Consider the following 11,218-nt stretch of genomic DNA (forward strand, 5'->3'; position numbering starts at 1 on the left):
AGAAGAAAGACAACTGTGGAAGCTAAGAGGGCACCCGAGGGGAAACACAGGCAGACGGACCACCTCACCACAGAGAACCGATTAAGACAGGCCCTAGGCTGAAACTTTTAATTAAGGTCATCACTGATTTCTTAATAACTACTAAACTGTAACTGCCCAGAAGGGGGTGAAAAGTACACCCAGAAATAAAATGGTCCCCACCAAATAAGCAGGTGATAAAGTAAGCCCCACCTGCGATTAGTGGCGTCAACTGTCAGAAAACCAGACAACTCACTTGTGACTCCACTGTGACTCTTTGTCAGCCCAGGGGCGCTCGACTTGCTGGTTTTCAAAGAACAATCTATTCGATCGTTCTTCAGGATGCCTTCAATATTGGAGAGATCACCATTTTTGGGGTTCCCATTGCTATCAGAGTGAGTGCTGTTTGGAGAAGATGGGACAGAGGAGGAGGTGGACTGGAAACTGTTCTCGGAGCCCTCACTGTGACAAGAGGCAGGGCTGGACGCTGAGCTGGAAGAACTGATGTAGGCAATCACACCTCCTGGAAGAGACGGGAAATCAGGTAATTAGACACATGATAATGCGTATTTTCTATTTTCACAAATCTCAATAGTAAAGTCACTAACTCTGGAAAACAGGTTAATGATCAAAATTACCGCAAAAGGGAAAAGTAGCTTATTTTCTTCCCTATTTCCTACTAGTCTTGCTTCCAGAGTTCAAAGCTATAAAATTCCCACTGGTTTAAAAAGTGGGCAGGCTCTCACTGGCTCTGTGATTCTCAGCATGTGCTGATCCAAACTTAAAAGCTTTTCATTTTCCAAACTACTCCTAAAAGGGGATGGAAGACCCTCCTGAGTGACAGCAAAGCCAGTCATCACATTGCCTGGGCGGTGAGGAAACCTGGTTCTGGTCCCCTCTTTGCCTCCTTTCTTATCCCCTTACATCCCAGAACAGCGGGCCCATCCCTTACCCACCCCACCCTCCAGCATCTGGCTAAAGCACAGGTCAGTGAAGCACAGATGTAACATGTAGAACTCCGGATAAAGGAATCTCTCTGGAAACACAACGCCTTTCACAGCTGTTGCTCTCCCAGTCTGTGTTCCGACGCTCCCCAAAGACCCCACGACGACCCACTGAACCCCACTTCCGCACCTGCCTTCTCCACCGACTCCTGCCCCTGGACTTGCAGACACACTCCTCTCCATGCAGCTCTTAAGAAACCCAGACGCACCGCTTGTTCTTCTGACTCACTGTTTACAGTGAGTGTCAAAGAGGCTGGAAGGTGGAAGGCATGCTCTAAGCCAACTCCCCCTTCACAGAGCTACCTTTAGGACACTCTTCACCACTTCTTTAGGATAAACTCCCCAACTCCCCCGGAAACTGGCCCTGACCTCTTAAGAGACTGCAAACCTTCCAGCTTAAGAAATAGCACTTAAAATGACTCTTAGGGTATAATTTCAAACTTCTTCCCTGAAAGTGATAAAATGCTTCAAGAGTAACCTCATGACCAAAAGTATTATTTTTCCAAATCCCAGGCCAAACAAGTAATTTTCATCTTCTCCGCCAAGGCCTCCTGTGGTTTCTTTTCTTCTCTCCTCCATCATCAGCCAACATTTACTGGCTTTTTCAATGTGTACCACATACAAACGTTAATTATCTCTCTTCCATCACTGTCTTGAACTCTTATTTAAACCTAGTGTTTACCTGTTTCCATCTACTTCTCAACAAGAGAAATTACAAGTACCTAGGTGCAGAGTGTCTATACACACTTTACAGATACAAGTCTGACATAAATTTTTTCTTTATTTTTTTGGCTGTGGCATGTGGGATACTACTTCCCCGACCAGGGACCAAACTGGTGCCCCCTGCAGTGGAAGCACGGAATCCTAACCACTGGACCACCAGGGAAGTTCCAAGACATAAATTATTTCTAATACCCATTTTTCTGCCTTTGTAAAGCCCACATCTAATATCAGGGGCAGATCGAAACAGTATAAAATATTACTGCAGCTGCTGTTGTTGAGTTGCTAAGTCGCATTTGATTCTTTTGAGACCCCATGGCAGTAACAAGTAAAAGACATTTCTGAGAACAACCTGAGATGACTATTCTGAAGTGGAGGATTTTTCCCAAAGTAGCAACTGCAATGTAAGCATTCACTCTGAAACGAATGCTTTGTCTGCTAAAGGGAAAAGACACCCCAGTCTGTTTTTAAATAACAGCCAGACTTTATAAGATATTCAAGTGTATACATGCGCGCGCGCACACACACACACACACACAGCAAAATGCTAAGGCCAAATCAATTCCAAAGAACAGAAAGTCATTTCCATTTAGAGAGAAGGGAAAAAAAGGCAGAGGGATAAGTCACTTTTAGTCTGTCATGATGACGTTAGGAACCAGACATGTATTTAAGTACCAATTACACAAATCCAGACTCGGAAGCCCCTAGGAAGTACAGCCACAACCACAGTGCTCTGGTTATAACCCAGAGAAGAAGTGAGAACAGGTGCCAACTGTGCCAAGAGAAACACAACGGTGTTCATCATACACAAACTTAAAGTGCACAGTGCAGCTAAATGCACTTGAGTCTTTTTAATCACCTTGCTCATACATCTTTGAAATTAATTTTTATTGAATATAGTTGAATGTTGTGTTAACTTCTCCTATACAGCAAGGTGACTCAGTTACATATATATACACACACACACATCCTTTTTCAAATTCTTTTCCATTATGGTTTACCCCAGGATATTGAATATAGTTCTCTGCGCTATACAGGAGAACCTTGTTTATCTGCACTTGAGTCTTAAGAAGACAAAAAATACAACGTGGACAACTCCATCCACTTTTCCATTCCGGAAGTATACACCTGACATCGGCACTGAAGCTGGAAGTATGAATCCGCTTTTCCTAAAGTCTGACCCACTTCCAGATGCCGGTAACCTGCACTTCCCACCTGCCCAGAGTGAAGCCGAGCTTTAGGATTAACACCTGTCCTGCAACCTGGTCCCTACCCACACACACCGGTCACTCTCAAGGCTTGGTCCTGCACCAGTGGCTTCAGCATCACCTGGAACTCGGTTAGAAACTCAAGCTCTCAGGTCTCACTCTTCCGGTGCACAGTGAAGTCTGAGAGTCACTGCTACAAGTCAATGACTTCATCTGTGCTCAATGGGAGAAAAAGCAACCGAGGGTAATCTTACTAACAAGAATTTTATCTAACACTGATTTTAAAATCTGAAGACTCTTCAATACTCCAAACACAACAAAGAGTCCTAACTTTGAGTTTACTCTCACTATCCAAAGAGATTATGCGAAATACGCATCAAAACTGCCCCTAGTGTTTTTCTCAAAATACACATTTCCAAGACCCTGCTCGAGCTGGAGAAGGCACCCTCAGGAATGAACTTTTTTTTTTGGCTGTGCTGGGTCTTCTGTGCTGCACCCGAGCTTTCTCTAGTTGCGGCGAGCAGGGTCTACTCTTGGTTGCAGCGTGTGGGTTTCTCATTTTGGTGGCTTTTCTTGCTGCGAAGCACAGGCCCAGAACACAGGCTCAGCAGTCGTAGCTCATGGGATCAGCTGCTCTGTGGCAAGGCAAATTCTTAACCACTGGACCACCCAGGAAGTCCAGGAATGAGCATTTCGAACAAGTTCTCAAGGCAAGTCTTTGCAGGCAGAAGTTTAAGAATGGCTACAATTAATATACTCTGGTTTCTCTTCAAAAGGTATAAATCTTTCGCCTTTTAGAATGGCTACAATTAGTAAATTCAAACACAAATTAGCCCATAATTTTCAAAGCCGATCTTGTCACTAACTGCTTGACTATCCCTAACATACTGTGAATGCAAAGAAAAATGATTTCAACCTTGAAGTCTCTCAAATGTCATGGTGCTAGGTAAAATCACCACTGTTTTCATAAAATTTCAGAGATTTGAAGGTCACATTAGAAATCCCAGGTGGTAGCAACTGATATTTTTTTCGTATTTATCTCCACTGAGAATAGGATACAAAGAAAAAGATTATCCTTAGTCCTCAATTAAATCCCCTAAAGAAGCTCTCACAGCCATTTATCTTTTCTAAAGGACTACTTTAGGTAGTGGGAGACTTCCCTAGTGGCTCAGGGGTAAAGAATCTGCCTGCCAATGCAGGAGACATGGGTTCGGTCCCTGGGTCGGGAAGATCCCCCGGAGAAGGAACTGGCAACCACTCCAGTGTTCCTGCCTCGGAAATCCCATGGACAGGGGAGCCTGGTGAGTCACAGTCCCTGGGGTCGCAAAAAGGTCAGTCATAACTTAGAGGCTAAACTACTACTTTAGGTAGCAAATTCACTAACATCTCAAGAGGATAAGGTCAGGAAGTTAGACCTTTCCAGTGCCAGGATTTCAGTCAGCTATTTACATCCGCAAGTTCTTCTGAGTGGAGATCCGAGCTATTCTGATGGCTTGAGAAGTGTTTCAAAGTTGACTGGGCAATGAAAAGTATTAATTACTCAAAACATACCTTCCTTTACAAAAGTTCCAAAATCAAACCCAAGAAAAATTACTGAAAATAATAAAAAAATTATTACTTAATCAGTGCACTTAAGATCCAACTCCTGTCTTTAGGGAATTAATAATCATTTGCAACCAGCAATTGTGCCAGGAACCATGAAACCAAAGATGACCCATCAAGGAGCAGCTACATTCTCTAAGCAAGACCTTCAACACTGATGTAGTTGTCTTAGCATCAACCAGACATCATGCTACCAACCTGATGATTAGTGACCCAAGAAAGTTAAAATTTAATTTCCTAGAAGGTAAGATGTACATCTAGCAGTTCCTCAACCCGATGAAGAAGGGAAGTGAAGACTACAAGTCAGCAAGAATGCTGAAAATAAGGACTTCCCTGGAAGTCCAGTAGTCGAGAACTCACCTGCCAATTCAGGGGATACGGGTTCTATCCCCGGTCCGGGAAGAATCTACTTGTCACAGAGTAATGAAGCCTGTGTTCCATAACTGCTAAGCCCATGCACCGCACTCAACAGTAACTCCCACTCGCCACAACTGGAAAAAGTCCGTGCAGAAGCAAGAAAAACATAGCCTGGCCAAAAATAAATAAAATGTCGAGAATAAAATGACACAATTTCACACCACGTTTAATCCTCATAAGAATCCTACACAATTAACTTCCATTATTCCAGTCTACAGAAGAGGAGCTCAGAGAGGTTAATACAGCTACCAAGTGGCAGGGCCAGGGTTGAATATCAATTCCAGAGCAGACTATTATCTCCTGCTGAGAAGTCCTCCGCATGCAAGTCACTTTCAATTTCTCTAAACCTGAGTCATCTTCTATTAATAGAAAATGGGGATATCTGCCAGAGTTAGTATAAGATTGAAATGAAATGATGTTCATAAAAGGGAACTATTAAAATAAGTGCCTTTTTACAGAGAGAGTTTTTAACGAAAATGCAAGAAAGGTAAAATCCCTGAACCAGCAAGTCCCAACACCGTCAAAAACAGGCAGAATATACTTCTCAGATGCCTCAAGCTAAAATTAGCTGAGGCTGAGTTGTCTCTATTTTTAGTTGAAAAGGATCCTGGAGTTGGGCCAGGTTCCCAGGCTCGGGCTTACCCAGTGGTCAGTTTCAGACAATCCAGAAGTCAACATCCAACTCTGTACTGCTGGGAAGCACTCGCTGTCCTCACACAGCCTGGGCTTTTCTCACCCAGATTCCAGGCTGGCCCATCATCACCGCCACCCCACTCCCCACCACCCTGGAAAATACATACTTGAGATCAAGTCTTGACTGGACTTTTTTTTGCCTTGTGACTTAGAACAAAACACGTTTACTCAAGAAGCTTTCTGAGTTTTCTCATCTTAAAAGCAGGTTTTCAATAACTTCTACTCACGGTATGACCGAGTGGACCTAACGAAGCCCTAAACTTCCGGTTGGGTCCCACTGTCAGGGCTCTGGAGAGCAAGATGTGCCTCCCTAGAGCGCTTCACAGACCACTGGGGCGACAGCTCTGTCAGCCTTTCATTCCAACACAACGTGAGCCACACTTCACACAGAACACTGAGAGCACAGGGCACCACAGAAGCCACGGATCAAGAGCTAAGGTAACAGACAACATGCGGGGTTTTAAAGAATGTGAAAGTGATTAAGTGATATACCACATAAGAGACTATTTAGGAAAACAAAAACAAATAGGTCTTATTTTGAAAAACAGAGTTCTTGTCTCCAAGTAAATTGCTGCAAAGGTGGGGAGGGGACAAGAGTAATCTAGACCCTGGAGGGAAAAACCCTATGGAGCAGCAACAAGATTAAAAAAGAGGAATGATGAAAGTGGGAGGCTCTGCTGACCCCTATACCATGCAAACTGCGGGCACCTACTCAGTGTCCCCTCACCCCCAAAGAGGCAGGACCCCCAAGCCTCGCGGGCACCTTTAGGAGTGACGTGGGCTTCAACCCCAGCTGTGACTACAGCAGAGTCATTAGTTTGTGCTCCCCAAGGGGATTTCTCGGACTTGCCCCTAAGGGTAAGTTATGGAACTTAAGACCCTCCCCTTCAACAGTGACAACAGCACCTTCCTTGCTAGCGTTAAGGGGAGGGACAAAATAGTAACACGTGTACAGGGCCCATATATAACACACAAATGCTCCACAGATACTGGTGATTATTATTTTACCATCATTATCCTGGGAGAGTTGGATCCCAATAATTCAAACAAATCTAACCCTCCCTATCCATTCTTTGTCCTTCAATTCTGAATCTGTCTTGTGGACCCAGATTTCTCTGCAGGTTCTTATTTCCAGGCCACCTTCTGAATTCCTCAACTCCATTGTCTAGTCAGGCACCTTCCTTCTTCACTTCGAATTCTTCCCATTATCTTTCTGTTTCTCTCTCCAAGTGAGTATGCAGTTACCTTTACAGTAAAAACATCAAGTAGAATGATATTTAAAGAACTTCAATCAAAATCTCTGACAAAAATGAATCGAGTCAATTTCCACAGCTTCACTATTTCTCCTCTGTATTTGTCACAGAAAGGGTCACACAATGAGTCATGATATATAGGGCAGTTACACCAAAAGGTCACTGGGTGAATATGTATTGACTAATAAAATGGTATCAACCAAAAGGGAGGGGCCGGAGGCCTGCCACCAGCACTGAATTTGGCCTCACCCTGGGCAAGTTAAATGTGAAGGAAACGAAAGGGAATGCTTATTTAAGTTCCCTCAGACAGAGGGATGGCAGAAACACTATACCGGATAACAGCTTGAACTTGTAGCCAAATGGAAAAAGAGAAAATTTAAGAAAGATAATTGCAAGTTCCTACAGTTCAGGTCAATTATCTGCAAGGGATGAACAATTATTCACAAGGGATGAAACTTAACTTCAAAACAGTTCACATGAAAAGGGTCTAGTTGACTGCAAGGTTACTGTGAGTCAGCAAAGCAGTATGCCACAAAAGCCCAACCTGCCAGACAGCTCATTTACAGCAGTCATTAACCGTTCAACAACTTCCACCTCTGGATGCTACATGCCAAAGGGCAACAAGGATGATGATCAGGGGGCAAAAAAAAAACAAAAAACCACGGAGCAAGGACCAAGGGACGTGAACTGGAAATGGAAGGGGGTTGGGGGAGTCAGCAATCCTCCCAAGAAAACGTTACAGTTTGTAATCACATCGTAAAATCAAAATTAAGATCAGTGATAACGTTCCAGGAAGGTTCAAATCTGAGAAAAACTTTCTAACCTTATCAGATCTCAAAACTAGAAGAATTCATTCATGCTGAGGTAGAGGAGGATGAATCCCCAGCAAGTAAAATCCCCAAATCCCCAGCAAGTAAAAGTTTTACTTTTTTTCCATAATAGAGTTGCTCAAATTCTTAAACTATCCTCAAGGTTATGTAGGCCCACAGGTAATTAAAAGACATTATTATTTACTGTTGGTGGAAAGTTCACAATTTGTTACCAGGGGCACGGCTTTTCGAACATAATCACTGGCTGCTTCTGCAGCCTCACTGGATTCAAGCAAAGGGCTCTCCCTTTGGGGGCCGGGGGCAGAAAAAAGGGCAGAAGGGACCCTAATATTGCTCCCTAGTGGGGAAGCAACGGGAAACGGGACAAGAAAAGGATTAATAAGTTCATATCTGTTATCATGGGAATTCCCAGGCTGTCCAGCGGTTAGGGCTCTCACTGACCGGGTTCCAACCCTGGTTAAGAAACTAAGATTCCCAGCCCTCAGGGTGGGGGAAGAAATCTGTTATCGGATTCAGGAAAGATCAGCAACCTGGGGGTCACTGGGGGTCACCGGGCGGGAACGGCCAGGGTGAGGCTCCCGGCTCGCAGGCGCCGCGGGCATATTCGTCACTGGAGGTGTTTCACAAGGTCGACCGCGACCCCAGGAGGTCGTCGAAACGGTGAGGGTTCTTCTTTGTTGTGGAGACGAAACAGTGGCACCCCGGCAAGCCGTCCCCAGGCGATGCCGGAGGGTCCCGCGTCGGGGAAGCCCCGCGCCAGCCCCCGGGGCCCCCTCGGTGCCCGCCTTCTCCGTTCCGCCCCGGCCGAGGGCACTGCGGCGTCCGCGCCCTCCGGGCCTGCGGCCCCGCGGGTTCCCGGGGCGCGCACGCGCCGCCTCCCCTCAGCTAGCGACCCCGCGGGCGAGGGGCGGCCACGTCAGAGCCCGAGGGCGCGGGGGCGGGGCCTCCCGCGGGGCGGGGCCTCCCGCCGGCGCGCGCCCGCCCCCAGGGGCCCCCGCGGCCCGCGAATGTGGGTCACGGAGCCGCGCGGCCTCACGTGTCCCCGCCCGCCGCCGCCGCCCCGGCGCCCATTATGTAATGCCGCGTCACGCGCCCGCTCAGCCAACCGGCGGCCGCGCGCCGCCGAACGTAAACACAGCGCGCACGTGGCTCGCGCGGCCGGGCCATGTGAGGGGGGGCCGGGCCGCCGCGCTGCGGCGCTGCGGGCGGCCGGAGGGCGGCCTGGGGGGCGCTGAGCGCCGGGCTCCGGGGGGGCTCCCCCGCGCAGCCGCCCGTGAGGGGGCCCCGCCACCGCGCCCGCCCGCCCGCCGGCCCCGTGCGCCCGCCGCCGCGCCCCCCGCCCTGTCGGCTCTTACCCGCATTCACCTCCATGGTGCCCTCGGGGAGGCCCGAGGCCGCCCGTCCGCAGAGCGTGCAGCGCCCCCGCCGCTACCTCAGCGCCGCGCCGCCCCGGGCCGCCGCCGGCGGTGGTCGCGGGGCGCCCTCATGGGCGGGGCGCGCGGGGGCCCGCAGCCGGGCCCCGGGGCCGGAAAGCGGGCTCGGGGAGAGCGCGCGGCAGCGGGCGGCGCTCCTCGCGGGCCCCGACAACAAAGCGGCGGCGCGGCGGCTTCCTGCAGCCAGCGCACCGCGGCGGCGAGGGCGGCTGACGGGAGGGCAGCAGCGACCATGTGACCCGCGCACACACCCTCCCCCGCCCGCGGCCGGCCGCTGCGGCGACTCCGCCCTCCCGCCCGCCCCGCCCGCCGCCGGCGCCCGCGGCCACCGCGCCTCCGGGTTTCCCGCCCGGCCGGGGGTGCCCAACCCTGCAACCCGCCCCTCGCCCCGGGTGAGTCCGCGGGTCACCTGCGATGGTTACCTAGCACCCCCCACTCCACCTGGTGACTCTTCGGGTCACCCCCGATGGTGACCTAGGACCGCCCTCCCTCCCACCTAGTGACACCTCAGATCACCTCCCATGGCGACTTAGCACCTCCCCCACCTAGTGAGTCCTCGGGTCACCCCCGATGGTGACGTAAGACCCCCTCCCCCCCCGCACCCAGTGACTCCGCGGGTCACCTCCCATGGTGACCTAGAACCCCCCCCCCCACCTAGTGACCCCCTGGGTCACCTCAGATGGTGACGTAGGACACCCCACATAGTGAATCCCTGGGTCACCTCCCATGGTGACCTAGGACACCCCCACATAGTGACCCCCTGGGTCACCTCAGATGGTGACCTAGGACACCCCCACCTAGTGACCCCCTGGGTCACCTCCCATGGTGACCTAGGACACCCCCACATAGCGACCCCCTGGCTCACCTCAGATGGTGGCCTAGGACACCCCCACATAGTGACCCCCTGGGTCACCTCCCATGGTGACCTAGGACCCCCCCCCCACCTAGTGACACCCTGGGTCACCTCAGATGGTGGCCTAGGACACCCCCACATAGTGACACCCTGGGTCACCTCCCATGGTGACCTAGGACACCCCCACATAGTGACACCCTGGGTCACATCAGACGGTGACCTAGGACACCCCCCCACCTAGTGACACCCTGGGTCACCCCCGATGGTGACCTAGGACGCCCTCCCCCCCGCACCCAGTGACTCCGCGGATCACCTCCCATGGTGGCATCCTCCTCCCCCCGCTTCCGCCACCCGGTGACTGCGCGGGTCACCTCCCATGGTCACCTAGGGCCGCGGGGTGGCGCGGAGCAGACCCGCTCTTCAGGATCAGGGCTGGGCTGACTGCTGACCGCCTGAGGGGTCGGCGCTCCCACAGACAGCTCTGCCGGAATCTCTTTCCTCTGCACCGCTCGGTGACTTCATCCAGTCCAAGAGCTCAGACACATCTGTGTTCCGAATCTGAGCTTCAGGCGCTTGCACCCAGTAGCCTGGTGATTATGCCACCTTGATGTCCTTTTGGCGGCTCAAGTTTCAGGTGTAAACAGGCGCCGCTCAAAAGGAAGAAACTGGAAATACATGACCTATGTGCTGAGGTATGAGGAGGGAAGTGTGTTGATCTCCGCAATTGAAATGAATTGCGAAAGTAAGGGAACTCCCTGGTGGCCCAGTGGCTGAGACACTGGGCTCCCAATGTAGGAGGCCCAGGTTCGATCCCTGGTCGGGGAAATAAATCCCGCATGGCGCAGCTAAAGATCCCATGTGCTGCAACTAAGACCCAAGGACAGCCTAACTAAATATTTTTAATAAAAAATAAGATGTTTTTAAAGTTAAGGTGGGCTGAAGAACATGGATAGAAATACAGTAAGATGGCCCTGTAGATGTCATATATGTGGGTATTCACAACTGGTAAAAGTCTTCCGCAGTTGCTCTTTGAAAATTTTCAGTGTACACTGTTGAGGGAAATGTAATGTGTGAGACATCGCTTCTCCCTCCACCACCCCATGAGCACACACACACCACCCCCATTTTAGTCTTCACATTTTGGTAAATTTGCCACTTCCCGAAGCCAACAAGTCAAGTTTCTCTTC

General features: G+C 50.1%; 1 protein-coding gene across 1 annotated transcript in view; it reads right to left on the reverse strand.

Annotated features, from left to right (window-relative positions):
- The window catches only part of NR1D2 (nuclear receptor subfamily 1 group D member 2), a 29,194-nt gene extending 19,798 nt beyond the window's left edge, over positions 1–9,396 (reverse strand). The window contains exons 1-2 of the mRNA XM_065946545.1: positions 9,101–9,396; positions 275–541 (exon numbers count right to left, since the gene is read on the reverse strand). Coding sequence (XP_065802617.1) covers positions 275–541; positions 9,101–9,116 — 283 coding nt within the window. The 5' untranslated portion in view covers positions 9,117–9,396. The remainder of the gene's footprint in view (positions 1–274; positions 542–9,100) is intronic.
- Between the last annotated feature and the right edge of the window lie 1,822 nt (positions 9,397–11,218).

The sequence above is a fragment of the Muntiacus reevesi genome, chromosome 10, assembly GCF_963930625.1.
Source record: "Muntiacus reevesi chromosome 10, mMunRee1.1, whole genome shotgun sequence".
NCBI lineage: Eukaryota > Metazoa > Chordata > Mammalia > Artiodactyla > Cervidae > Muntiacus > Muntiacus reevesi.